The 26,804-nt window shown below is 41.5% G+C and overlaps 1 protein-coding gene across 1 annotated transcript in view; it reads right to left on the bottom strand.

The window, feature by feature from the left end:
- LOC145434831 (lutropin-choriogonadotropic hormone receptor-like) overlaps positions 1-26,804 on the bottom strand; it is a 509,016-nt gene that overhangs the window by 444,718 nt on the left and 37,494 nt on the right. The window contains exon 5 of the mRNA XM_080312061.1: positions 19,296-19,392. Within this exon, the coding sequence (XP_080168187.1) occupies positions 19,296-19,392 (97 nt within the window). The remainder of the gene's footprint in view (positions 1-19,295; positions 19,393-26,804) is intronic.

Below are 26,804 nucleotides of genomic sequence, written 5' to 3'. Positions count from 1 at the left end.
TTGCATGGTTGGCCTCTTTCTTTGCCTTATTTTTTCATTTCCTGTGATGTTTATGATGTGACTCTGGGTGGATGTTACATTTACATTTGTATTCTTGCACATGGGGATCCAGGAAATTGATGAACAGTGCCGGATAGGTTTGAGGGGTGTAGGATATGTGATCCAACAAAATGACTATCAGTTTTAGGTAGTTTTGAGCAGTTTCAAGGCAGTGTGGGACATGGAAATGATATCCTGAACTAGCAATGCCTGAGTGGGGTTTTGTAGCACTCCAATCCGCAACAGCTGCATAAATCCATGTTATATGGCACTTTAACTAGGCTAGGTAAAATCGTGGCACTCAGGTTTTAGGGGAATTCCCTTTTTCAGCTGCTAGTCTTCCAGCTCAATGTGCAGTGTGCACACGGATGCAGGGGACGAGTTACAAAAAAAAGTAGCCAGAATATGTTCTTAAGGGATAAGGCATGCGAATCGGACGGAAAACCTGGACTTTTTGAAAGTCGGTCAATTCTGAACAACCCTACTATACGCTGATGACATTTGTTTTTACGATTTCGGGCTAAACATCGGCACGGTACGCAACGATACACAGACGACTCTCACGGCGATCACAAATTGGTCCTTGAAATGGGGCATGACGATAAATAGTGCCAAATCCGCCGCCATTTTGTTAGCGAGACGTCGCAAGTTACCTACCCTTGAGATTTTGTCTGGAAGTGATCCCATACCCTTCTTAAAAATACACATATTTCGGCAAGATATTTGATTCAAGACTCTCATATAAACCACACCTACAATCTGTGGTCAAACATGCACATCGAGGATAAATATTCTGCGTTGTTTAAGTTGAACTACATTGGGGGCCTCCAAAGAATGCATGTTAGAACCGTATAGGGCACTGATACGCTCGATCATCGCATATGGCATCGAAGCATATTTCGCTTCACCGAAATATGTCTCCAAAGGACTTCAGACGATACAAAATACCGCGTGGAAACTCTGCAGCGGATCAATGAGGAGCACTCTAATACATGCGCTACAATTTCTTTGCAACGAGCCGCCCGTAGAAATGCGTTACAAACAGGCTTGTGCAAATTACGGTGTATCATAAGATCACAAAGAGATCACCCGCGTACCTCGGCCGTCCAGGACTCATGGCACGAAATATTTCCAGACTCTATACGATTTAAAACCTTTAATATGATTTCAAAGGTTGGGTGCTTAGAGGGCATAGCAATAGAATGTATACAATACTCGCAAATTCCACTTTGGACGCCGGTAAATAGCACCTGTGACCTTGATGTAGAAATGAAATTACGTGAACTCAATATCTAGAAATGAAATTACGCGAACTCAATAATCCCAAGCAACGATTATCGAATACAGGAAGTGATAGTAGAGCGCAGGGATATATAGAACTACGGGATTGGACAATATGCGCGTGACGTCACACAGAGCGGACATGAGTAGGCCGTCAGTAGGCGGTCTGTCGCCAGAAACGGACCATTTCCGCGATCTAGGTATAGCTTTGTTTGGTTTAGACTTTAGGTCAAAGAATTTGTCTTAGACAGGGACAAAAGTCGGGCGATTCACATCCGACCAGCAGTCAGAAGCGAAAGAAACGCTTATGCGTTATACTCTTTCCGCGACCTTGTAGCATTGTGGAGTTGATATGTACCGGTATGTTGACCAGAGTGAAGTTATCACAAAAAATTCTATAACACAAATCAGAGAGTACCCACTAAATCTTACATGTGTCAACATGAACGGTGGTATCATCATTATGATGTAGCAATGACGTATCCGGGTCGCTTATCCGGATTTGGACACTGTCATATGGAAGAACGTAGATATACCCGTGTCCATACCAAATTTTATGTAGATCCGTTGCCAAAAACGTGTCCAAAAATAGATAACTAGGGAAAAAAGCTTGTAATATTTCAACCAAATACGCGAGAAGGTCTCGTGTTTCGATGAGTGCAGTTCCGGAAAACAACATTTGTAGTAAATGTCCTCGACATCCCTAGACGAAGCTTGTATAGCACCTTCATAGTGCCAAATACTTAAGCTGTAGCAAATGTCTTGAGGGTCATAAGTACCGCCGACTTCTAGAAAAAAATCACCACATTCTGAAAAATCCCGTCTATGACAATTGCCACGAAATCACAAAAACTTATCGTGTTTCGATGAGCGCAGTTCCGGAAAACAACATTTGTAGTAAACGTCTTCAATATCCCTAGACGAAGCTTGTATAGCACCTTCATCATGCCAAATATTTAAGCTGTAACAAATGTCTTAAGGGTCATAAACACCGCCGACTTCTAGAAAAAAATTACCACATTCTGGCAGATCCCGTCTATGACAATTGCCCCGAAATCACAAAAAACTCTCGTGTTTCGATGAGCGCAGTTCCAAAAAACAACATTTCTAGTAAACGTCTTTGATATCCCTAGACGAAGCTTGTAGAGCACCTTCATCGTGCCAAATATTTAAGCTGTGGCAAATGTCTTAAGGGTAATAGGCACCGCCGACTTCTAGAAAAAAATTACCACATTCTGAAAAATCCCGTCTATGACAATTGCCACGAAATCCCAAAAACTTCTCGTGTTTCGATGAGCGCAGTTCCGGAAAACAACATTTGTAGTAAATGTCTTTGATATCCCTAGACGAAGCTTGTATATCAGCTTCATCGTGCCAAATATTTAAGCTGTAGCAAATGTCTCGAGGGTCCAAAACAACGACCACCCATAGAAAACATTACCACATATTGACGGATCGCCACCAAATCGCGAACTCTCACATCGCTATTGACCTTGCTGGTCAGGTTGACATTACTGCTGTAGGCATACCGAAGAGCCGTTAGTAGTGAAAGAAATGAGCGAGTTCTCGCACGAAGGAGTCAGACTACATGACAAAGAAATACTGATGTAGCCATCGCGCCAGGAATTCTACTATCTCCAGACCCACTCGATGTAAACATGACCTTTCGCTAACCTCCATCCTGGATATGACAATAATAAAATCTCACAAGGCATTGTAAGGTAGACACAGACGTATATTGCGTTCTCAGACATAAAATGTTACAGTCCGGTTCAGGATCCGGAGCCGGAGCAGGATTTCAATGATTTTTTACCTGGCCGGACTGGATCCGGATTTAGAATTTGGGGTGACGGTCGGATTTTAGCCGGATTTTTTTGCTGCAATATGATTAATTAGCATTGTTCTGGTGGGATTTTTTCGGATTCCAAACCGGACATTCACCAGCCGGATATTTTCGGACTCTGAATTTCCAATTGCCAGCCGGATCCGGATAGATTCGGATCCCAAAATTTTGGATTCCGCCCATCTCTGCTCTGGTGGTATGTTGTACAAGTTCCGCAGCGTAGGTGTAGGTTTGTGGAGTTTCGATGTCTAAAGAACGTGTTATTTTCGATCAGTTTGCACCAGGCAAGTTTTATGCCGGCCTATTTCACGCTAGATCCTTCATCATTGTCACAATTTATTGCAGCACTATAGGCGTACAAGCTAAATACTACCAGTACTACCGGTACAGTATAGAAATGGGCTATAAATGTTGTGTTCCGGGATGCAGATCTGGTTATAAAAAAACAAAAGATGAATCGGAAAGCAGCACTGTTGCTTCATGCTATAGCTTTCCATGTTATCCTATCATGCGCAATCAATGGATTAAAGCAATCCCGAGAAAAGCTTTGGTTGCTTCAAGTGGACAAAAAGTTTGCCGTTTGCACTTTTCGGATGACGATTTTGAATATCTTTCAAGTGACAAGAAGAGTCGGCGCTTGAAACGTCGTGGTTGTGTAGCATTATCTAGACCAGTGCTCTTCAACCGGGGTTGTCGTACACCCTAGGGCAGGGCCGGCCAACCCGTGGCCCGCGGGCCACATGTGGCCCGCGAGAAGGTTTTGAGTGGCCCGCGAGGTCATTTCCGAAATTTCTAATATCATCAAAAATGGATTGCACCGATTGTGAACTTGCAAAGCCAACCAAAAATTTGATTAGTCTGGCCGCAACACTTGAGATATGATGACTAAAATATCAGTTACGACGCATTGACAGATCCATCAGCCATTCACATATTGGTATATCTTCGTACACTACAATAAAGCAGAATAATTTGCGATAGATTAATCAAAGGTAAAAAATTTCTCCAAGCTTAGCGCAACATGTTGTCACTCGATTTTTTGTTTTTAATATTGTCGCCCTTTTGTGAAAATGGAATAACACCTGATGTATCGAGTCTAACTATACTCGCGATTACGAGACAAAGTGTCGTTCAACATATGCGACCTTGCGTTTGCGCTGCAGTAAGACCGTCGACTATGAAACCTAGGCACGAAATGATTGACGCATGTTGGTCGCAGCTTTCGATATCGATATGCCCAATGTCCATGCGCCGAATAGCCCAGTCCTTGCAAACTTAGCCCAGCGATATACAGTAGGCCCGCAATATAGTCAAGTGACAATAATATTGACCCATGAACTTCAAAAATTTTTCGCGCTTCGCGCGGATAGTGGCCCGCGCAAAAGTTCGTCAATCGAATGTGGCCCTTTGGCTGAAAAGGTTTGCCAGCCCTGCCCTAGGGTGTACCAAAATTTGCAAAGGGTGTACCACTCGGATGGGGTGTACAGGGGTGTACCAGATCCGAATTACAATGACTCGATGGCTTGCTATCACAAAGGCAGGTTTACGGGTCAGTACAGGTTGACGCAAAGGTTGATGAGCAATATGGTACGATGTTATCTCAAGTGTAATGCTGTACACCACTGTGATGTCATAAGCAAATATTAGCCGTCGGCAATAGACCAATGGTTCCGTTTGGTGTTGGCAAGTATGCAGTTAACAAACATGTGTTTAGCTCAGAGGTCTCAAACTCAAATGTACTCGCGGGCCAATTTCCTAGTTTTTGAAGACGCCGCGGGCCGCAGCATAAAGGATTGGAATATTCAATGCAGAATTTGAAAATAGGCCTTATTTGACGGGACCTTGCCGATAGGCATTCCACAAACATCGTGAAAATGTAATTTACTATTGTACTATTCACGCTCGACACGAAAAAATCACATAATTTCCAATGTTTGAATAAATTGTTTTTGTAACGGGCATAGTTTGTTAGAATAATGAGTTATAGACATCATGCAAGAGGGTGCATCATGAGTCGTAAAACTGTCGGGTTATAATATTTCAGCTAGTGGACCTTTTACGTGCCACAAATTTGATATAGAATATTTTAAAATCTAATGAAGATGCATGTGATATCAGAGCATTTGAGCAGTGTAGCCTAATCCGGGTTTCGATATAGTCGTGATAAGTAGGCTATTGTTACTCTCCTTGCCAAAGTCAAATTATATTGGATTGGATTTTGCCTTCGCTTAATAATGAAACATATCAATAACAAATCTAAATATAGTCATTATTGACCATAGTAATAGCATTCTTTCTTAACGTTTTTAGAGATCGCACCTCTTGCGCTTCTAATAAGATTTCTAGCTTCTGTCCATTTTCAATACAATATTCCAAGTAACCGTTCCGAGTCGCAAGTCCTTCTCTGATTTTAACGTTTGATCTAACTCAACTCGAGTGATTTATACTTAATCCTCTCGTCAATCCGAAATCGAGTATTTGTGCGAAAGGGCGGACCAAACCAAACCACAATTTTAGTCACGAATCATCAACGGGTCATGTTTTATCATCATGAACTAGAAATGTGACGTAATAGCTGATCTTCTACCGCATGGTAGTGATGTGATAGTGAAGTTTGTTGAGATTTCAGTGATTTTTATAGTAGTTTTAGGGTTAACTTCAAGTTGTTATATCTAAAAAAGATATATGTCACTTAAAAATATTGTCATATACTAGAAATTCCAAAATGCCGTCAAGTGATTTTTGAGGAAACCGCCGCGATAGCTCAGACTTTTTGAATCTGCATATCCTAGCCGACGGTAATTGTTATGTTCATGCATTTTACGTTGGTATCGTTTGCCTCTTATTTGTCTAGGATTAGTAATTACCGCCAATCATTATTTCCTTGTGTGTCGTGCTTGTATTTATACCCTGTGTTCCGTTGTCTCGTGGTCTTTCATTTAACTGAACTCTGGATCGTGTCGCTTGCCTTGAAGTTATCCTGCTGTTAATATATACTGATTTCGTATTGCAACCTCGTCGTATTGAGTTATTGTTCAAACAAGATCGAGAACATAACAATTGGTGTCAGAAGTCGGATTCAAAGTTATTTCTGCGACGAATACTGTATATATGAAGGAATCGGGTGTACTGAAGCTTCTGGAGAAGCAGCAGGAAATGATGGCAGAACAACGCGCACAGCGCAAAGAAGAGCTGGAGCAGCAAAATGCTCGACACAGAGAAGAGATGAAACAACAAGCGAAGCAGCAAGAGATTATGGCGCAACAACAAGCGAAGCAGCAAGAGATGATGGTGCAACAACAAGCAAAGCATGACGAAGCAATGGCAAAAGTCATGACAGAGATGGCGCAATTGACGCAGAGGTTGAATCCCGGTGCATCATCATCTGAAGCAGCCGCTCCAAAGTTTGATTCGTTCGCAAAATCAAAAAAAAAATTGGGACCAATATCTGCAACGATTCAACCATCACCTAGCAATTTACGGCATTTCCAACATGGAGAAAAAAAGAGCGTGTCTACTCTCATGGGTTGGACCTGAAACGTACTCGCTCCTACGTAATTTGTTTGGTGCGGCTGATGTCAGTGCGCAAACCTTGGGCGCGTTGACCGAGAAGTTGTCTACACACTTCAAGGACTCCATTCATGTGCAAGCAGCCAGGTACGAATTTTACAACTGTAAAATGCAGCCGGGACAATCGTACGCCGATTGGATCGCTACTCTACGGGGAATCTCCAAGGATTGCAACCTCATATGCTCAAGAGATGGCTGTGATCAGAGCTACGTTGATCAGCTAATGCGCGATCTCATCATTAAAGAAACGCCGCACGCGGATGTGAGACGGCATTGTCCAACACAAACCAACCCATCCCTCGACGACGTTCTCAAAGTAGCCGCAACATACGTGAGAACGCTGGAAACTGATAGAGTTATCCAAGGCGAGAGTAGCGGTAAAGACACTTCCGTCATCAACAAAATGACGGGAAGTTATCAGAAGGGGGAAAAACCTTCCAAATCCAACCAAGGCAACTTCCCAGAAAGACTGAAATCCTGCAGCCGCTGTTTCATCGATCACCAGAGAAAAGACTGTCAATATCGACATTCAGTATGTCAGAAATGTGGTCGTAAAGGTCATATCAAACCTGTGTGCATGTCTACCAAACCTAGTATCACGCAACAGGTCACATCCGTCAATTTCTGCTCAGTGCCACTCCTCTCCTTCGACATCGATCAACTATATCGACGGGTAGGAAACCAGCTCTGGATCAACTCCAGCATCAACGGCATTCCGTTGCCGACACAGTGGGACACTGGTGCACCATCCGCCATGGTGGGATTGACTGGGTACAAAACTTTGGGCTCTCCGAAACTCTCAGCATACCATTGCTCTTTCGTAGCCTATGACGACAAGCCACTGAAAGTGAAAGGTATTTGCACTGTAAGCGTGCAGGTGGGTTCTGAAGTTCGAGTTGGCTTAAAATTGGTGGTTCTCGACGAACACCGTGGGCAAAACATCTTTGGTCTCGATTGGAGCGATGCTTTCTCCATGACCGCTAAGGGAACGTCTGCTTTGGATGCAATTTCCTCGCAGATGGTCGAATCGCAATCATGTAATACTATTGACATTTGTGATTCGAACGACAAATTGGTATCTTTTCAGTCCAAATTTCCCTCCGTTTTTTGTAATGTATTAGGACGATGCACCAAGACAAAGGTGACGATTCACCTGAAACCTAATGCCAAGCCCGTATTCAACAAGCCACGCCCTTTGCCTTTCGCAAGGCAAATCGCTATTCAAACCGAATAGGATAGATTAGTCAATCAAGGTATCCTCGAACCAATCAATTACAGTGATTGGGCAGCACAAATTGTTGCCGTCACTAAATCTAATGGATCAGTACGCATTTTTGGTGACTTCAAAGCATTGAATCAACAAATTCAAATAGATCAACATCCCCTGCCCTCCTTAGATGAAATTCTTCACAAGTTACAGGGTGGTTGTATTTTCACGAAAATTGATCTTGCCGATGCTTATTTTCAGCTACAATTAGATGATGATGCGAAGAATTTGTGTGTCATCAACACGCAATTCGGTCTATTCCGTTATCGACGCATGTGTTTCGGAGTCGCATCTAGTCCCGCAAATTTTCAACGCTGTATTGATGCCATGATCGCCGGCTTACCCGGTGTTGCTAGTTTTATCGATGACATGATCGTTACTGGCATTGACGAACGCGATCATTTTCGCAACTTATCGCTACTCTTTGAGCGCCTCACCGAATACGGTTTCACCGTCAACTTCGCTAAATGTGAATTTTTCAAAAGTAGTATCGAGTACCTTGGTCACATAATCGACAAGGATGGCAAACGCCCGTCTCACAAATCCGTTGAAGCAATCAAACAGTTGCCTAAACCTCAGGATGTTCGCCAGCTACAGGCATTCTTGGGCAAAGTCAATTATTATTGCGCGTTTATTCCTAATTTCACGAATAAAGCCGCTGCCTTGTACCGTCTTTTTTAAAAAGACGCGGAATTCGTTTGGAATGCGGAATGTGACGCAGCTTTTCGCATTCTCAAAAACGCCGTGATCGACGCTACGCAGTTAGCTCATTATGATGTAAACAAGCAGCTCATTTTGTCAACTGACGCTTCTCAATTCGGAATCGGCGCTGTCCTGTCAATCTAGCACAATGGCAAAGAGAGACCGATCGCGCACGCATCGAAAACGCTTTCCGATTCGCAAAAATCCTACTCTCAAATAGAGAAGGAAGCTCTGTCAATCATTTACGGAGTCACTAAATTTCGTCAATTCTTGCGTATGGTAGAAAATTTACGCTCGTAACGGACCACAAACCGCTTTTAGCTATTTTCTCGCCAGACAAGAGAATTCCCGTGATTACAGCGCAACGCTTACAGCGATGGGCACTAACGCTCATGGCTTACCAATACGATATTCGCTATAAACCGACTAATCAGCACGGAAACGCCGACGGTTTATCTCGCCTACCAAAGGGTCCAGACCCTGAGTTTGACGAACTGGAAATTCGTGAAAACGCGGAGATCGTTCACGCCGTTAATATGGCATTCGATGGCTTACCGTTAACTCGCAATGAAATTCGCGACGCGACGCTGAAGGACAAAACCATGAAACTAGTAAAATTATCTGTCACTCATGGTAATTGAAATCCAAAGACGCACATTGATGATTTTTCTTGGTTTTCGACTCCCAAACATTCGCTTTCTCTGCACGAAGACATAGTCATGCTCAATATTGATGGTTTTCAGCGCGTAGTCATTCCGCAGTCACTTCGCTCGCGAGTCTTATTATTGTTGCACGAAATACATTGGGGTATTGCGAAAATGAAGCAGATGGCTCGACGTTGCATCGCATGGCCTTCCATTAATCGCGACATTGAAAATCTCGCTAAGAGTTGCGACGCTTGCCGTAACTTCTGAAAGCTTTGAACGAATTCACTTGGATTTCGCAGGTCCAATAAACAATAAAATGTTTCTTGTCATCGTCGATGCGCATTCGAAATATCCTTTCGTTAAAGTAATGAATGTCGGTTCTACCACAACCTTGTGTGTGGTCAACGCTTTGAGAGAAGTCTTCTCTATCGAAGGCTTGCCCGTAACAATTGTCACGGATGGTGGGCCGCAATTCACATCGAATGAATTCGATACGTTTTGCTCTAATTTGGCAATCAGCCATATCGTATCACCGTCTTTTCACCCTGCCTCGAACGGGGAAGCGGAGCGTTTCGTCCAGACTTTAAAAGCTGGATTGATAAAAAATTGAGACGGGGGAAAGGATCTCAACTTCGCGCTCCAAACACTTCTCGCTACTTTCCGATGTGCACCGCACCCGGGCATAGACTGGAAAACGCCTGCCGAGATTTTACATGGTCGACAGCCGCGCAATCTGTTGAGTTTGTGCTCGCCCTTCGATAGATCGAAACCCGTTACGCCTAGACAATCAGTCACTCATTTCGAGATTGGTTCCTCTGTTTACGCTCGCAGCTACCGAAGCGGACCAAAGTGGGTTGCTGGCGTGGTAACGGAAATACTGGGGCGTGTTGTGTACATCATAAAAACAGATCATGGGTATTGGAGGAGGCACAAAAACCAACTTCAACCACGCTTGATTTCCACTGGTCATGATACAGCCACACAGGAAGTTGCTCAGCCTCAACAGTCCCAAGCTGAGCAACCATTGGTCAGGAATAGGGCACAACGTCCTGCAGCTAGTCCTGCTCGATCGTCGGGCAGACGTTATCCTCTTAGAAATAGGAAACCCACCGATTTCTATACACCGTAAATGTGGGCAACCCTCTAACTTACAAGGGAGGACTGTTATGTTCGTGCATTTACGTTCGGTGTCGTAGAACTCTTTCTTTCTATAGGATTAGTAATTTCAGCCAATCATTATTTCCTCGTGTGTCATGCTTGTATTTATACCCTGTGTTCTGTTGGACTCGTCGTTTTTCATTTAACTGAACTCTGGATCGTGTCGCCTGCCTTGAAGTTATTCTGCTGGTAATATATACTGATTTCGTATTGCAACCTCGTCGTATTGAGTTATTGTTCAGACAAGATCGAGAACATAACAGTAATAAATACCGCAATGCACATAAATGAAGTGACGTAGCCACCCAGGGTCGAAAGAGCTTCCATGTTGAAATCGAAACCCTTTTGTTTTAAAATGCCGATTGTATGTCCAATATTACGCCGTACATTTGCAATTTAGTATTTTGTTATTAGTGATGTAAATCAGCGACAACAGACTGTGTATAGCGGTATACGATCTGAGGTTACTGACATCTCTTGCAGCCCATGTGCTACTAAGTACTGTGTGTGGTGTGGGGCAGGCCTGATACGCAATAGGCTGGTGCGCCTGCTATAATCGCTGATCTGAATTACCGCTTGTGCAGCAGTAGCTTTACCTACTCTCTCCCCAATACTGTTATATTTAGGTTGATTATCGTTCGTAATGTCATGCTGTTTTTGCTCTGACACGAAGTAAATTCCAATTTGCGTGGCGGGGGGCATAACTGGCTGCGAATAGACTCTGTGACCAAATACTATGTTATTCAAATCCAAATATTTTGACGGCAATAACTCCGCTTCTACTGGTCGAAATTGAACCAAATTTGAAGAACATCGTTTTTATTGACAACCTAATACTTTCATGGGGTGAACAGAAATATTTCAAATTTTTCGTTATTTATTTTCATATAATAAATAGAAACTTTCTTCTCCCGTAGCAAGGCGGCTACTGGTTGGAATTTAACCAAATTTGGTGTGTAGGCTTAAGTTAGGTAATCTAACAATTTTATTAAGTAGCCAGTACGATTTGAGAAAAAAAGTCATTTTTGCAGACCCCTAATGAACAGGGGTGTACGAGTTTCGAGCAAACGTTAAAAGGGTGTACCACGTCGAAAAAGGTTGAAGAGCACTGATCTAGACTACGGCTAAATTCTACTGCTGTGCATCATATATTCCCAACTTTGCCAAATTATCTAACGACTCCCAATCCGAGACCTCGAAGTACTAACTGCTCCTCATCTGCTCGCCTTTCCAGTGAGAATGCCCAAGGAGAAGAATGCAATGAGGAGTTTATTCAGCAGGAATGTGTTGTTGGCCTACTCTCTTTGAAAGAAAAGTTTCAGAAAGAACTTCTCCCTGCTGGATATATCATTTCTACTGATGATGAGACATTGCAGTTCACTCTTATAACTTCGTCAAATGATATTCATCAACCGCCCATACTCACAGCTTCTGTGATAGTATCGAAGGACATGAAGTTTCATTCATTCATCAAAGGCAAGCCGGTTCCGCCTTCCGCTTATGACGATTTATTGAATGCGAGTTACGTTCAGAAGACATCCGAATTGAACAACATTCTTGCCAGATGCCAGTCGTTGTCCAGTGGCGATAGTAATTTCAACCACTTAGAATCGGCTGTGTCTCAGTAATTTCAACCACTTAGAATCGGCTGTGTCTCTATTGGAGGACTACCTGACTCCGCAGATGTCATCTACCAACAGTGAAGATTTCAACCCAATGTTGATCAGATTTATTATTGAGCAACTGTCACTTTGTCAAGTGACCCTCTATTCCCGGAGATACTCGACAGATCTTCTTACCACTGCCTTCATGTGAAAATTTACAAGTCCAGCTCTCTATCAACAATTGCTGGACATTTTTGCTTTGCCTTCAGTACGCTACCTTCGCAGATTATGTGAAGATATGAAAGTGTCGCCAGGCAAACTTTATATGAGTTATTTGAAGGAAAGGACTAAATCTTTATCCGATCAAGAAAAAATTGTAACCTTGATGATATACGCGGTTTATACAGCACAGCGCGTGGAGTATACAAATGGTTCTTTCATCGGGTTAACGGAAAGTGGCAATCCCGCGAAGATGGTGTTAACATTCATGGTGCAATCACTTTTCGGGAAGTACAAGGATGTGGTTTGTCTCATTCCGGTTGACAAACTTGACACTGAGACGCTGCGAACATGGTTTGATGAAGTGATGGAAAAGCTCAATGATATACTGGTGGTGGGAGCAATATCAACATACAATCATGTCTGTAACCGGTAATAAGTTTTATATTATTGTTTGTTTTCAAAGTTGTAAACAAGCATACAATTCTTTTTTAGGAACTTATTCATGGATCTCTGAAATGGAGATCTTTGTCATGGCATTGAACATCCATATCGACCCCGGGAAAAAATATTTTTGATTTTCGATTTCACTCACAACTTCAAAAACATCTTCAACCATTTTGTGAATAAGAAGCAGATGCACCCCCCTACTAAGGACAATGAGAATATACTTGGAGGATCATGCCATGCAAAGATCCTTCATATCAAAACCTTCTATGCTCTGGAAGAAGGCAAGACATTGAAAGTTGCACATCAACTCTAAAAAGTTTCCCTCAATCCCAGCAGCATTGCCCGAACTTCGCCTCAACACGCTTTGAGTAACTACCATATGTCAATGTTAGCTCGCCGTCTCGACTTTCATGGGTCCTTGCTAAAGATCATGACCTGATTACTGCCCTTTCTTTCATGTGTGTTTAATGAATCAACAGTACGGGGACCAAAGCACTTCCCAAAGAAAGGACATCCAGAATTTCTGGAAACTGCAAAATATGTTGAATTCATCGAAACCATCTGGAATATCATGTCTGTTAAAAGCCCAAGCAAAGGTAAAAGTTACATTATATAGGTTTCTCGTTATAATTTGACTTTGCATGACCTAATGCGACAGAATATTCGTTTCAGCCGTGCGTAAGAGGAATCCATTTTTCATGCCACTGCAAATTGGTGAGGATCATCCCGGTGTTACCTTTCTGAGAAGAGCCATAGACATATTCAAGAATTTGCAAAAGTCGGGCTGTGCTGGTCTCAGCAATGAAACCTTCATGGCCTGTATTCAGACAATGGGGGCTGTGCTATCGTTGACGGAGCATCTACAAGTAAATCACAATGTGAAATATTTACTATCCGGGAAAATAATGTCCGACCCAATCGAAGCCCGATTTGGGATGTACCGACAGAGCAATGAAGGTAATTTCTTCATGTCTGTGAAGCAATTGCTGCTGGCGGAGAAAAAATTCGGTGTCTAAGCCTGCTGCAGAGGATAGACTGTCTATAGAGCAATTATCAGTTATGAACCAGCAAATCCAAAAGATTTCCAGTGGCTTGCTGACTTCATACAAACTGTCGTCACAAATGATGTGGACGTAACTGATGCATCTGTTGTCGTCTTTGTTAGTTGGATATATTGGTCGCTCAATTTTCCGTCGTAGGAATTGTGAAGACTGCAGAGGCGTGCTCATATCCGGCATTAATAATGGTCCAGATAATAATGGCTGCATTCCTGAGAGATATAAAACGATTTTTGACATGGCAGATCGTGGAGGACTGGCTGAACCAACTGAAATTTGCTTTGTCATTACATTATTGGCTGTGCAGTATTTCTCAGCTGTTGCGGCAGATGAAGACACCATGAAGAAATTGATGTGTTGTATGGATCAGCGCAATGTTTTTTTGAATGCAATGCGTTATGTTGTATCTTCTACATCTGGCTTCCGTCACCTCATGCATATCAAATGCAAATCCAGCCATTTCAACTTCAACCTTATTGTGCAAAGTGCTTTTAATTGTTTTGCAAAAAATCACCTCAAGCGTTTGAATGCCAAACCGATGCTTGAAGAGGCACCGAAGAAAAACTTCAGAAAGATTCGTAAACTGACTTCGAAGGCTTCTGCAAAATGCTAAATTGTGCCATGGTGACGTCAGCGCGACAACCGACTGTGACGTCACCGGCACAACTGACATCTCTTTTCATATTTATTGTGTTATTTCCTAATAAATATGTACAAAAGACATGTCCTTGTAGTTTTGCGAAGTATTTTGCAACTGTTTGGTTGTATCGAAATAGGCCTGCTTCAGGGCACCTAAAAAAAAGGCGTCAGAAAAAAGGCGTCCAATCCCGTAGTTCTAGATATCCCTGGTAGAGCGATACAAAAACTATTGTGCTATTTATACAGATGGCTCGAAAACTGACGCCGGATGTGGATCAGCATTCTATGTACCCAGTTTTGAATTTTCGCCTAAAAAATCACGGATCAGACTGGTGAGTATTTTTACGACGGAGTTGACGGCTATCAGAGACAGTCTAGCCTGGGCTTGTAACAATTGCGAACCCAACATACACTTAGCATTTTTTCCGGACAGTAGTAGCTCAATAAAAGCAATCGACAACCGATCTAAAGACAATAACTTAATCAGAGACATTCACTTGCAAACCATCCATTTATCGGCATGAGGATCAACAGTCACGTTCGTTTTTCGCTGGCCCCCTCACCACGTTTGCCCAGCCAGCATTTCCTCCGGGCAATTTGTTCGGAGCATTGCTACATTGATATTGAGCAGAGTGTACAACGGGTTTCAATACTCGCTACCGATACCACAAGCAACAACAAGTTATGCAGAAGTAGCAAGCACTTTAATCGCACGGATTTGGTTTTAACGATACAGTATACATATGTAGTCCAGATTGACCCCGTGCGCCTGCTAAATTTTCACATCAGTAGACGATATCAATCTCATGGATTGGTTGAATAAGGATCATTCGCTGACTACGTATATCGCTCGTGATGTTGTGTGATTGCGGATCATGCTCGCAGCAGAGAGTCACTAAATATTCACAATATTCCGAGAATATTTCTGCAACAAAGCAGCTAAAACTTTCAAGGTTGTCGAGGTGCATGGTGCATGCTCGTTAAGCGTTGATTTTTTCATGCTGCCAGCACCATGCATGGAGTGGCCCGCAGTTGAAATGCAACAAGTTTGAGCCAAAGATCTTATAACAGAATGAAAATTACAATTTACCAAAAGGTTCACAGTGTAGAACAGGGGTGGGCAAACTACGGCCCGCGGGCCGCATGCGGCCCGCCACGCCGTTTTGTGCGGCATGCGAGAGTCTAAAGAAACTTTTTAAAAATTTTGATAAAATGCGTACTAGAAATCGAATTAATGCAGGGACTTGATTAACTTTTTCATATTATATTTCACAATGCTAATTCTAGGAAGGTGGCTTTCAAACTGGTGTGCGCGCCCGCCTTGGGGGCGTGAAAGCATCTGAAAAGGACGCGAAGCTGAGCTCGACAAAAAAAATTTTTCGCGCTTCGCGCGATTTTCATCCAGTTCATTGTTATTGCTATGTATTTAGTCTGAATTACATATTTAAAAATCAATCATCCACAGTCGTAACCTTCCACGGCATCAAACTACCCCTTAGGTTTGCTAGCAGACTGGTTGCGTTTTGTGATATGATGATAAGGGGGCGCGAAATCTTTGACCATCATAAGGGGGCGGGGCGTGTCTTAAAAAGTTTGAAAACCACTGATCTAAGGTAAATACTTGGTATCAGAGCGGGATATCTGCGACGAGATTGACATAAATTGGATCACCAGTGAGATTTCAGATTGCCCACTTCATTTTTAATTATTTCAGTGATGTGCTTATAAAAAAACCGATTCGGGCGTGTCTTAAGTACATTCGTTGTCTGTATGCGTGGAATGGGGGTATGTATATTTTATGTACACATAGTAGAAGCGTGTTTGAAGCTAACATGGTTATGATGCTCTCAGCATTGTGTGTCCTGGAACTGAGCCAAAAGTGGAATTACTAAATCTATGAACAGATCACTGCTCACAGATTTATATTTCAATCCTATTCGAAGAATCGGGCCAACCGCCTTTTATCTCTATAGTTTTGACAAATTGGTTATTGAGGTCCGCCTGCCTATGAAATCCCGCGTGTACGATATCATCAAAGCAATATTTGGCTTTTCTTTTCAAAGGGTAACCGGAGGAACCGCAGGAAACCTCCCCCGTAACGCTTGTGACAGACTGGGTGGTTAGCCGCAGCACAACGTCACAAGCGCCGTAATAGGGCCCTTTTGTGTATTCTAGGACACAAAAGCACCCATCTCGGTTTGCTTCTGTTTTTCTTCCTTGTTTCATCTGTTTACTTCAAGGTTCAAACAGTTGGCACAAGCAGGCTTTGACTGGGGGCGTCTGCGGCCGCTTGTCCCGCCGCCACCATACTTGGCTTGTTTTAAATAAGCACATATATTGTCTCCATGTCCTCACTATATATAATCATATATCAATATTGCGTTTTGGTTTATAATCCCAATTTTATATAGTGCGGCCCGCGAATGAATTCAGATGTTGAATGCGGCCCGCGAGCTCAAAAGTTTGCCCACCCCTGGTGTAGAACCATAGTGTCCTACATGGTGTCGACACAAGCAAATCTCACGGCTCAGTGAAATTGTATCACGACACAATTTCCATATGGCTATACAGGCAATTTGACGGTCATTTTTGACCGGCTTGCCGAATATTAAATTTGTTGAAACGGGTATCAACCGAAAGCTGTCCCTGCACTGATTACGAAAGTATAAATTTTATTCCGCTCGCGGCCCCGGAACCCTCACAATCAGCATCTAATTTTTCATTTTTATGGAGATTGGCATATTGATACGCAATAATGCTGTCTAGCGAGACGAAGCAATTGCTCAAGAAAAAGGAGCCAGACAGCATTGTTGAGTCTCTCGTTTCGCCAGACAGCATTGTTGCGTCCCAATGCCAATCTCCATAACAATGAAAAATTCGAGGCTTATTGTGTTATTGTGTTCCTGGGCCGCGAGCGGAATAAAATTTATATTTTCGTAATAAGTGCAGAGTCAGCTTTCGATTGATACTTATTCTACCAAATTTAATGCTCGGCAAGCCGGTCAAAAATGACCGTCAAATTGCCTGTAGCCAAATGGAAACTGTGACGTGAATCAAGTTCACTGAGCCGTGAGACAGCAAATATTCGCACAGTATGTTAAAGTCTTATCGAAATCGCACCTTCTGTAGCAGATTTCTAGGATTTTGCGATATTCCAAGTAATTTTGAACGATGCGTCGGTAACGTTGTCGGCGATCTCAACAACCGTTCGCAGTGAGTCAAACACTATTTAAAATTGCAGGCCAACTACGTAGCGGGATTCTCTTGCAAAATAATCGTCTGCGGGCCGCGGGTTGAGAACCCTTGAATGCATGGGAATCGGATTAAAAAAATCACGACTTTTCGAAAGTCGTTCAATACTGAACAACCCTACAGTCCATGCGAACGAATTATGATCGTTTTCACAACTACTTACTTACTTGAGCAGATTTAAAGTCAGTCAATTCTACTTCTACTTCAAGTAGTTTTAGTTGCTTATAAAAAAGTACTTCTACTCGTACTTGAGTAAATTTTTTCATCGTTACATCTACTTCAACATGAGTAGCTTTCTTGACTACTTTGACCACCTCTAATCAGCAGGCTATTGCTAATTTAACAACAAAATGAGTCTACACAGTGGTCTACACAGTATTTCCTCTCAGACGGCAATTCTGTTGTAGTGAGTTTTGGAGTTTTACTAGTAATGAAGCGCTTTTCCTAATTGAAAGATACAAATTAGGTTATCACTAGGGCGATTTTTTTTGACATGTCAAAAAAAGTCAAAATTAGGTCAAAATTGTAGCGTTAGGTCAAAATTTGTCAAAATTGATTACAAAGTAAAACATTTTTTGGCCTCTGAATTTCGTTTGTATCGTAGATTTTGCGCTGTCGGTGAACTTATCACTTGATATTTTACAGCTTGGAGCCTACTTTATAGGCCTACCGTTGTAAACGACCCATCGTCTGCTCATTGTGAATGATAAACGATCAAATGAAACAAATATTGATATGGCCAGATTTCGTTAAAATACGAGTTTTTTCATGGGCTTCATGGAGATACAGAACTTCAATATACAATTGAATAATATATTCATATTGAAATGAACCCGAATATTTTTGGCTGACACTCGTCAGGGGTAATCGTCAGCAACTAGTGGAGAATTGGAAAGAACATTGCATATCAACAAACCTATCACAAAATATGACGTCACCGGCATGAAAGAGAGAGCGTTCAATGTACTATTTTTAGGTGGTACACGAACTCCTTTTGTTGACAGAGTTTTGGTTGGCGTATTTTGATAAAAGTCGACTCCAAGTCACACAAATGACGTCATATTTTGTGATACGATTGTTGATATACGATGTTCTCTCCAATTCTCTACTAGTTGCTGACGATTACCCCTGACGAGTGTCAGCCGAAAATATTCCGGTTCATTTCAATATGAATATACTATTCAATCGTTTTTTCATGTGAAAATTTGCTAGTTTTTGTGCCCAAAACGTTTTTTTTTCAGGTCAATCAACTTTGTAAGGACAGACAGTTCCAACCAGAAATGAAGAAAAGTAGTTCAGTTTTGACATAATGTGCGAAAACACCTAATTTGCATACGTAAGGTCAAAATTTGGTCAAATTTCATTTTTTTTAGGTCAAAAAAAGTCAAAATTTAGATTTTTTAGGTCAAAATCTTCCGTTTTTTAGGTTAAAAAAAATCGTCCTAGTTATCACCTATTTTGCGAATTTAGAAGCTTCGCGGACCCTCGGTTAAGAGCCACTGCAATAGAAATACTATCACCCTCATCCTATGCAGAGAACGGAATTACCACCGAAATGATACTTACTGACGTTCGTCCAAAAAAACCTTACAATGCAAGTTTTCGCCGATGCACGAAGCAAGTGATGGTGAGCTTGATGTTTCATAGATACATGTATTTCCACCTGGGAAGTATATGGTAAGAAATAACCACTCCAGCAAACAAAACCGTATAAAGAATCGTTGCAGATCAACCAGATCAGAAATACAATATGCATGTTTCAGAGGCACGTGTAAAATACATAACGGAGTTGCGGTAGGGCAGTGGATCTAAATTTATTTATCGCCTCCTTATCAAGCTCGGTCATTATCAACGAAGTGCGTCTAATTTTCATAGTACCAAAGTTGGTTTATCTGCTAGTTTGTATCATAGTTTTGGTTGCAATATACTTTTACTTTAACATACTTTCTTATGCTGAAATACTGCATTCTCAATAGGTATAGATTTTGGATACACTTGAACGACGTGTTTTTTACCAAGTTTAGAGAATAGAGTTTTATAAACCCAGTTAAATGACCGTAATTTATTGCAATCCCAGCAAACAATCAACAAATCAGAGATGTAGAAAAGCTGTTATGATTTGGTAGATATGTGAGCCCGGTGGATAGGTAGAGAATCGGATTTTGTGTCTACTCAATTCTACAACTTTGTACACACATACGATAATGTAGATATAGCGTAGATAATTAAGCGTTTTATCAACGCCTCACGGGGTGTAGATCCGCCGGGTAAAAGAACGCCCTGACATACTATCATCCCTGTTTTCCCCCGATATCAAAAACCCGGATAACGTCTTTGCAAAAACAAATTAAACTATAATCCAATAAAAATCATATCCGAGTGGATATGTCTCTGCAAGGAGTCATAAAAGTGCATTTTGAACGTAGGCAAATATAAAACATGTCGGTGACTATGACAAAAATGCAGTTAACAATGAAACAATGATACATATTATGGCACAGCATATAGTCAATATACCGAACCACCAGCACCTAAGTTTCAGTATATCATCAACACGTACGAAACTAGTACTGAGGCAAGGGGATGGCATGAGTATAGTGGCAGAAAGGTTGATGTAGCAGTGCACATTTGTTTAGCTTGGAGAGATACTCAAGAGATACTCAGCTTGGAAAGCTGAACACCTAACAATATTTTGTACGGAGAACAAACTATTCTAGTGCATTGGTTTTCATACTTTTTAGATACTCCCCCTTTATCAACATATCACAAATTCTAACCAGAATGCATGCAATCCCAGCGGATAGTTGGATGCATGGAAGGTTATGACCGGTGATTCCCAAGTGCGGCCCCCAGATAGCCTTCTTGCGGCCCAAAAATATATTAGGAAATCGATTTACGACAAAAAATAAAATTTATATTTATAAAATACTCTTGTTTGGCTTGGCCTCTGTAGTTTTTGATTACAGAATTGCAGGAAAGTTGTGAGTATAGACTGCTAACGTTACGTCACTGCTGTTTCAATGCAATGTGCCCTAACTTTCCAGTTGAACGAGCAGTATGTATAGATATAAAGAGGTACTGATAACTTTTTAAATCGGAGGAAAAACCTGAAAAAGTGGTAAATTTTCCCCACTTCGTGATCGCTTGACTAAAAGAGAAGAGGCTCAACTCCCGGAAATACATATTTTCTTTTACACTAGCAAGTGGTTGACTGAAAAAGGGTCAACTTTTCGTTCCAGCTCCGAAATAGCCACCGTAGTGTTCCTACAGTGCTGAGTTACTGTATATCAGTATAATTGGGCCCTTTATGTGACGAAAATCCTCAAAAAATAAGACATTTGGGCATCCTCCGAGGACACATTTAAAAAAATAAAAAAAGAGGACAAATCATCTTATAAGAGGACCTTATGGTAAGCCTATGATGACTAGATGTGCAACACTTCACTCACGGTTGAATACGCCGAAAGACATACTGCTTAGCCGGCTAAAAGCAGCATAGTTGGTAGTCCTATATATTCAGGGCCGTACCTGCCGCACCTCAAACCCCCAATTGAGGGGCTGAGCTCGGAAAGGGCCCAACATTATTTCGTGAATTAGCATAAATTATATAGTATTTTTGGAAAATTTATGCAAGTTTTTCAAACATTTTTCGCGCAATGCGCGATTTCAATTCGCCACATATCTTGATTATTGGGTACTCTTCCCCAAGATAAAATACGCAAGATTTATAGAAATTGGCATATCAGCGTTGACCATGACCGCACCACAACGGACCAAGACATATAAAGTTTTAGGCCATGTAAATGTGACTCCAAGAAGTGTGTCAGAGCGATCGGCAGAGAGAAAGCCTTGGCCGCAAAGAACTGCTTTTATGCTGACCAAAAACTTCGAAATACCAAAAGCTTTGTTATATATACAAAATGCATATAGGTTTAATTGTCCATATACGCGCCTAAATGACTAGCGCAGAATGTTCTTGTCTTAGCAATGTGAACCTGGCAAGACAAATACCATCCCGCAGGAAAGAAAATTATATGCCAGTGAAGAAATACCAATCTGAAATTGTGTGATCTTTCAGTTTAGTAGGTTTGGGCAATTGTACATTTTTATTTATAGCAGACAGGAGGAGATCACGAAATAACATCATGTAAAGAAGTCATACGTAGGGGTCCGCCCACCCGAAGGTGTTTAATTTAACGGGGTCTGCAGTTTCAATGACACCTCACACTCAGCTCTACCGGTAGATCTGATTACGTGGGCAGAGAGGACAACCATGCAATTCCGGATCTTAGTCACCAATTTTATCATGAATTATCGAAATATTCGCACGTCGCGCGCTGTCTCACTAAACAGTACAACTTTAATTTCGCGGCAAAAGCGAACAACGTGATGCAGGGTCAGTTTATCACCCTATGGGATCCCTGGGTCCTTAAGAAGTGCTGTTACGTTCCTGCCAAAGGGTATACCCCCGGAGATGTTTAATTACTATTGAGGGGGCCTATACCTTTTCAAGCACACCTCACTCAGCTCTACCGGTAAATCAGATTAGGCCTACGTGAACAGAGACGGGATGAAAATTGATAACAATACAAGCAATTCCCGATCATATTGACCGATTCAGTCATGAAACTAAAGAAATTTCTCGCGATTCGCGCGTTTGGGCGAGAAAGCTGATTCACTCAACGGACACCCAATGCAACAGATAAGTGTAGCGGTAAACAGTGTACAGTTTTGAAATCTCGCCAGGGCAATAAAACTCCTCCGAAATAGCCATGATGACTGTTTGGGTCCGTTTCATAGCCGTAGTATTCGTGCGGCCTTGGCCGTACTCTGAAATTCTTAATTTGGTCCTCACACCGAAAAAGTTTGGGAACCACTGGATGACTGTTTCTGAGAGAATTCCCAAATATGAAATTCGGACTATAAATAGAGTATAATTAATATGAATAGCAGGTAAATCGCGGAAAACGAGAAAAAGATTTTCAGTTGACCGCAGCCTCGCGCCCTCCAGTTTGATAACCACTGTCCCAGTGGATGCACTGGCATGGACAGAAACAAATCACTGGAATTGACAGTCATACAAGAAGCATGATTACTGAGAATTAAAAAAAAATAAGTAGAGAGAGTTACAAAAATTCAGCTTTCGATGAAAAATTGATACATGTTCGATGCAGTACATTAATATATTCCAATCAAATGGATGAAACAATACGCACTTAAATTTAAATTAATTGTGACGTAAAGGAATTCTAAAAATAGAATATGATGCACGACTTCGTGGATTTAGCGAGAGAAAGTTTGAAGAATCAGTACACTGCATCAGTGAATGGTAGGCTACACAATATTTTAGGTTGTAGTCTGGGAAATATTTGATCTAGCAGTATTTGGTACAAAGAGTAAAACATCGTGAAGCGAGCAAGTGAAGCCTCCGACGGAATGATAACATAAAGAATTAGAATAGAAAGTCTTACTAGAAGCAGAATAACCAACATGAGGGATTATAGAACCGAAGCCCGGAAAGTGATCATTAGAAATGGCTGCTGCATACAGGCTGAACAAATCCATGACCACAAACAAATGATCTTTCAATTGTCCATATTGATACCAGATGGCATCACACCTATTTTACCGCGACATATAGCAAATATTGTCCCGGGGTCAACCAGTGCAACCATAGATAAGAGCTAACAAAACGCCTCATAAGTTTTCCCGTCTATACCACATAGTGCTTGATGGATGGAAATACGCATGAAAGCGAATGGACGTGACTTGTCACACTCTTGCTCTTTCTGCTCCTTGTTTCACTTCGTTCTTCTTCTCTCCCGCGTCGTATCCTTTTGAGGAGAGAAATAGTCGGACGCGTTTACGGAACGTGTATTCTCGGCTTAATGGTGATTCTACTTCCAATTGTCAGCACCTTGCAAATTAAAACACCGGTGATGCAAAATGGATAACAATTTGAAATTTACAGCATTGTAATTATTCCAGTTATGGCCGTTGAATTATTACAACTGCGGTGAATATGAAAATGATTATACTTCAACTAAAAATACCATCATTGGCAATACTAAATATTATATATAAATAAATAAAGATATATAAATATAAATATTTATACTACAAATATTTTACGTTAATCGAGTCACCGTAGATGTATTGTGCAATTTGACAGATTCTCAAATCTTCTCAGAGTGCACCATACTCAAAGTGTGAGTTTAATGCGGGGTCACCAACACGTGGCCCGTGTGGTCTCATTTTTCGGCCTGCGACGTGGTTTAAAATTGAAGGAGAACGCTTAATAAAGCTCACTCACGAATATAAAAAATATTCGCGCTTATTGCGGCTATAAGGCGGATCTATGTAGCTATTTATATCTCAGGATATCGGTGCGCATAGTATGCCAATATGGGTAAACAGATTAGTCTGGAGTACACCGGTAATAGACATGAACAGCTTAACACGTGCATTCGCGCTTTAGTTGCTGGAGAGTGTTGTCAGGTATCGTGCACAGCTCATTGTTCAGAATAGAATGAAAGTGATTACCGTGATAGTTTTTGCTGTGTTTGCATTTTTTCAATGAAATATAGTTTCTTTTGTGGTAACTATGCCCGCCGCCCGTGTCTGAGAGCACAGCATTGTACTGGAATGACACAGAGTTATCAAAATGAGCCCGTTAAACTGCATTGCCTATGCCTATCTTTATTTCGGTAATAAAGTCATGCGGCCCTTGGCCTTTACGAATTTGACTTGTTTTGGGACGCTCAATGCTGATGTCACTTGCATATATCGCATCTGTATACCGCTGAGCTCATTTGATAAGGACAGGATTATTAAGCGCTTTGACTTATAAATATCGAAAATTTTGGGAATATGTGTCTATAAATTTGTGCGTAGGTTTCATTGCCGACTATCTTTTTGCGACTACAGACGCGAAGTCGAATGTTAGACGACGAGGTCTTTCCAAATCGTAGGGTTTGTCTTTTGGGGTATTCATGGTGTTTGTCGACTGCTATGGTCATTTACACCAGGCCGATATTCTTCATATTTTCCGTAACTGCCGACTTATAGCACGGCCCACCTCTAGGCTTTTGTAAGACACCGCGGACGCGGATGAGGTGGCGAGGAGGAGCCTAGTCGTAGGGTTACCATGCGTCCTCTTGTAATAGGATTTGTCCTCTTTTTTGACTTTTTCGGAAGTGTTCCCGGAGGAAACACCCTTTTGTCCTCTTTTTTGAAATCTTGTCCTCTTGTTTGAGAGTATTGGTCATATTCATAGCAAACTGCGACTGAGATGCCGTAAATCAGCAGGGAAGTGACGCTTCGGCGGGCATTTCGGAAGCTGAGTAGAATGATGACCCTTAATTTTTTAGTCAACCACCTGACAATGTGAAGAAAGACACTGCATTTTGGGCACCGAGCGTGAGGGTTGACCTTTTTTGAGGTGTCCTCTTGTCAGATTTCCAAAATATGGTAACTCTACATAGTCGCGAATATAGTCAGACTCAATTCAGTAAATTCGGCTTATTTCTAATTTTCGGGAGGGTGCACTAAAAGCAACAAAATGAGTGACAATATATCGCGTGAAGTGCTAAATATCCAGTCGGATAAATCTACCACGGAATATTTTACTTGATAGTAATTTACAAAGATACACAAAACTGTGGCTGGCCCCTCTCCTATACGCCAATGTGTCAGAAATGGTATTTCTGTATTCAATATTCCAAATTCTGATGTCAGGCTATTCAAATTCTTGGTTGGCCTTGCAAGTTAACAATAAATTATTTAGTTGATTTATATTTTGATATTTCGTCCAATTCCGAAAATTCTCTCACGGGGAATGAGTTGGTCGCCCCGGATTTATATTCTATCTTTCTGTGATTTCGGTACGATATCTAAAAAGGTTTTCATGTACTTCTCGTAGCGACAGCTCAAAAACTGGATTTGAAGACGCCCATCATTCTACTATTCAAAGTTGGATAGCTTTATGAATGAAAAAAAAAACAGTTTGTATCGCAATTGACAATTCTGTTGAGAACGCTGTAGGACAGGGGCGGGTAACTTCTCCAGTCGGCGGGTCGGATATAGGAAAATTAGGTACCTGGCGGGCCGGATTGCACATTATTCGCCGATTTATCCACATATACTAGGAAAAAAGCGTATTTAATGAATGTATTTTAACGACAGCAATGTCACTTCAAAGCCATTACTCGCCTATAATGACGAACACAATGTGGATTTGACTATAGCATTGTCATACAGGCGTCGTCATGTCTGCTTCCATCTGATAAATGAAGACACGATCCAATCCCTAATTAAGATTTCAAGGCGTTCGATAACGCCGGTACCCCTAATTTACCAAGATATCAATTCATTAATGTGGAGTAGGTGACGTGATAGCGTCGTTGTTCAACTGTGTGGCTCGTTTTGAGTTGGTGACGCCTGGTATAAGCGGTGTCTCACTAGGGTCACCATACATCCTCTTTTAGGAGGATTTGTCCTCGTTTTTGGACTTCTTTGAAAGTGTCATCGGAGGACGCCCAAATGTCCTCTTTTTGGAGAATTTTGGTTGAATATATGGCATAATCGACTGAGATACAATAAATTACCACTGAAATAACGCTCCACCGGTTATTTCGGGAGATGAGCCGGAAAGTTGACCTTTTATTTAGCCGACCAACTGATAATATGAAAGGAAAAACTGTAATTTGGGCGCTGTGAGAGAAAGTTTTCCTTTTTTTTAGTCAAGCGACCACGAAGTGGAAAAAATTTACCATTTCCAGGATTTTCCTCTGGTTTTGTGAGTCTGGAAATTTTAAAAAAGTATACTCTTTTCAGATTTCCAAAATATATGGTAGCCCTACGTCTTACAAAAGCCTAAAAGTGTGCCGTGCTACAAGTCGGCGGTTACGGAATGAAAAATTTGAATTATCAGCCTGGTATAAATTAACATTGTAGTCAACAAACACCATGATTACCACAAACGATATTATGGTTGAGTAAATCGTAAATGCCGATAATGCAAGTCTTCTCGCTTCGACAAACTTACGCGTAACCTCCACTCTCGCACGCTGCGCA

The sequence above is a fragment of the Botryllus schlosseri genome, chromosome 3, assembly GCF_051294905.1.
Source record: "Botryllus schlosseri isolate E-star chromosome 3, Bs_hap1, whole genome shotgun sequence".
In the NCBI taxonomy this organism is placed as follows: domain Eukaryota; kingdom Metazoa; phylum Chordata; class Ascidiacea; order Stolidobranchia; family Styelidae; genus Botryllus; species Botryllus schlosseri.
Note: the sequence above shows the minus strand (reverse complement) of the source record. Positions and strands in the feature narration are given on the sequence as shown.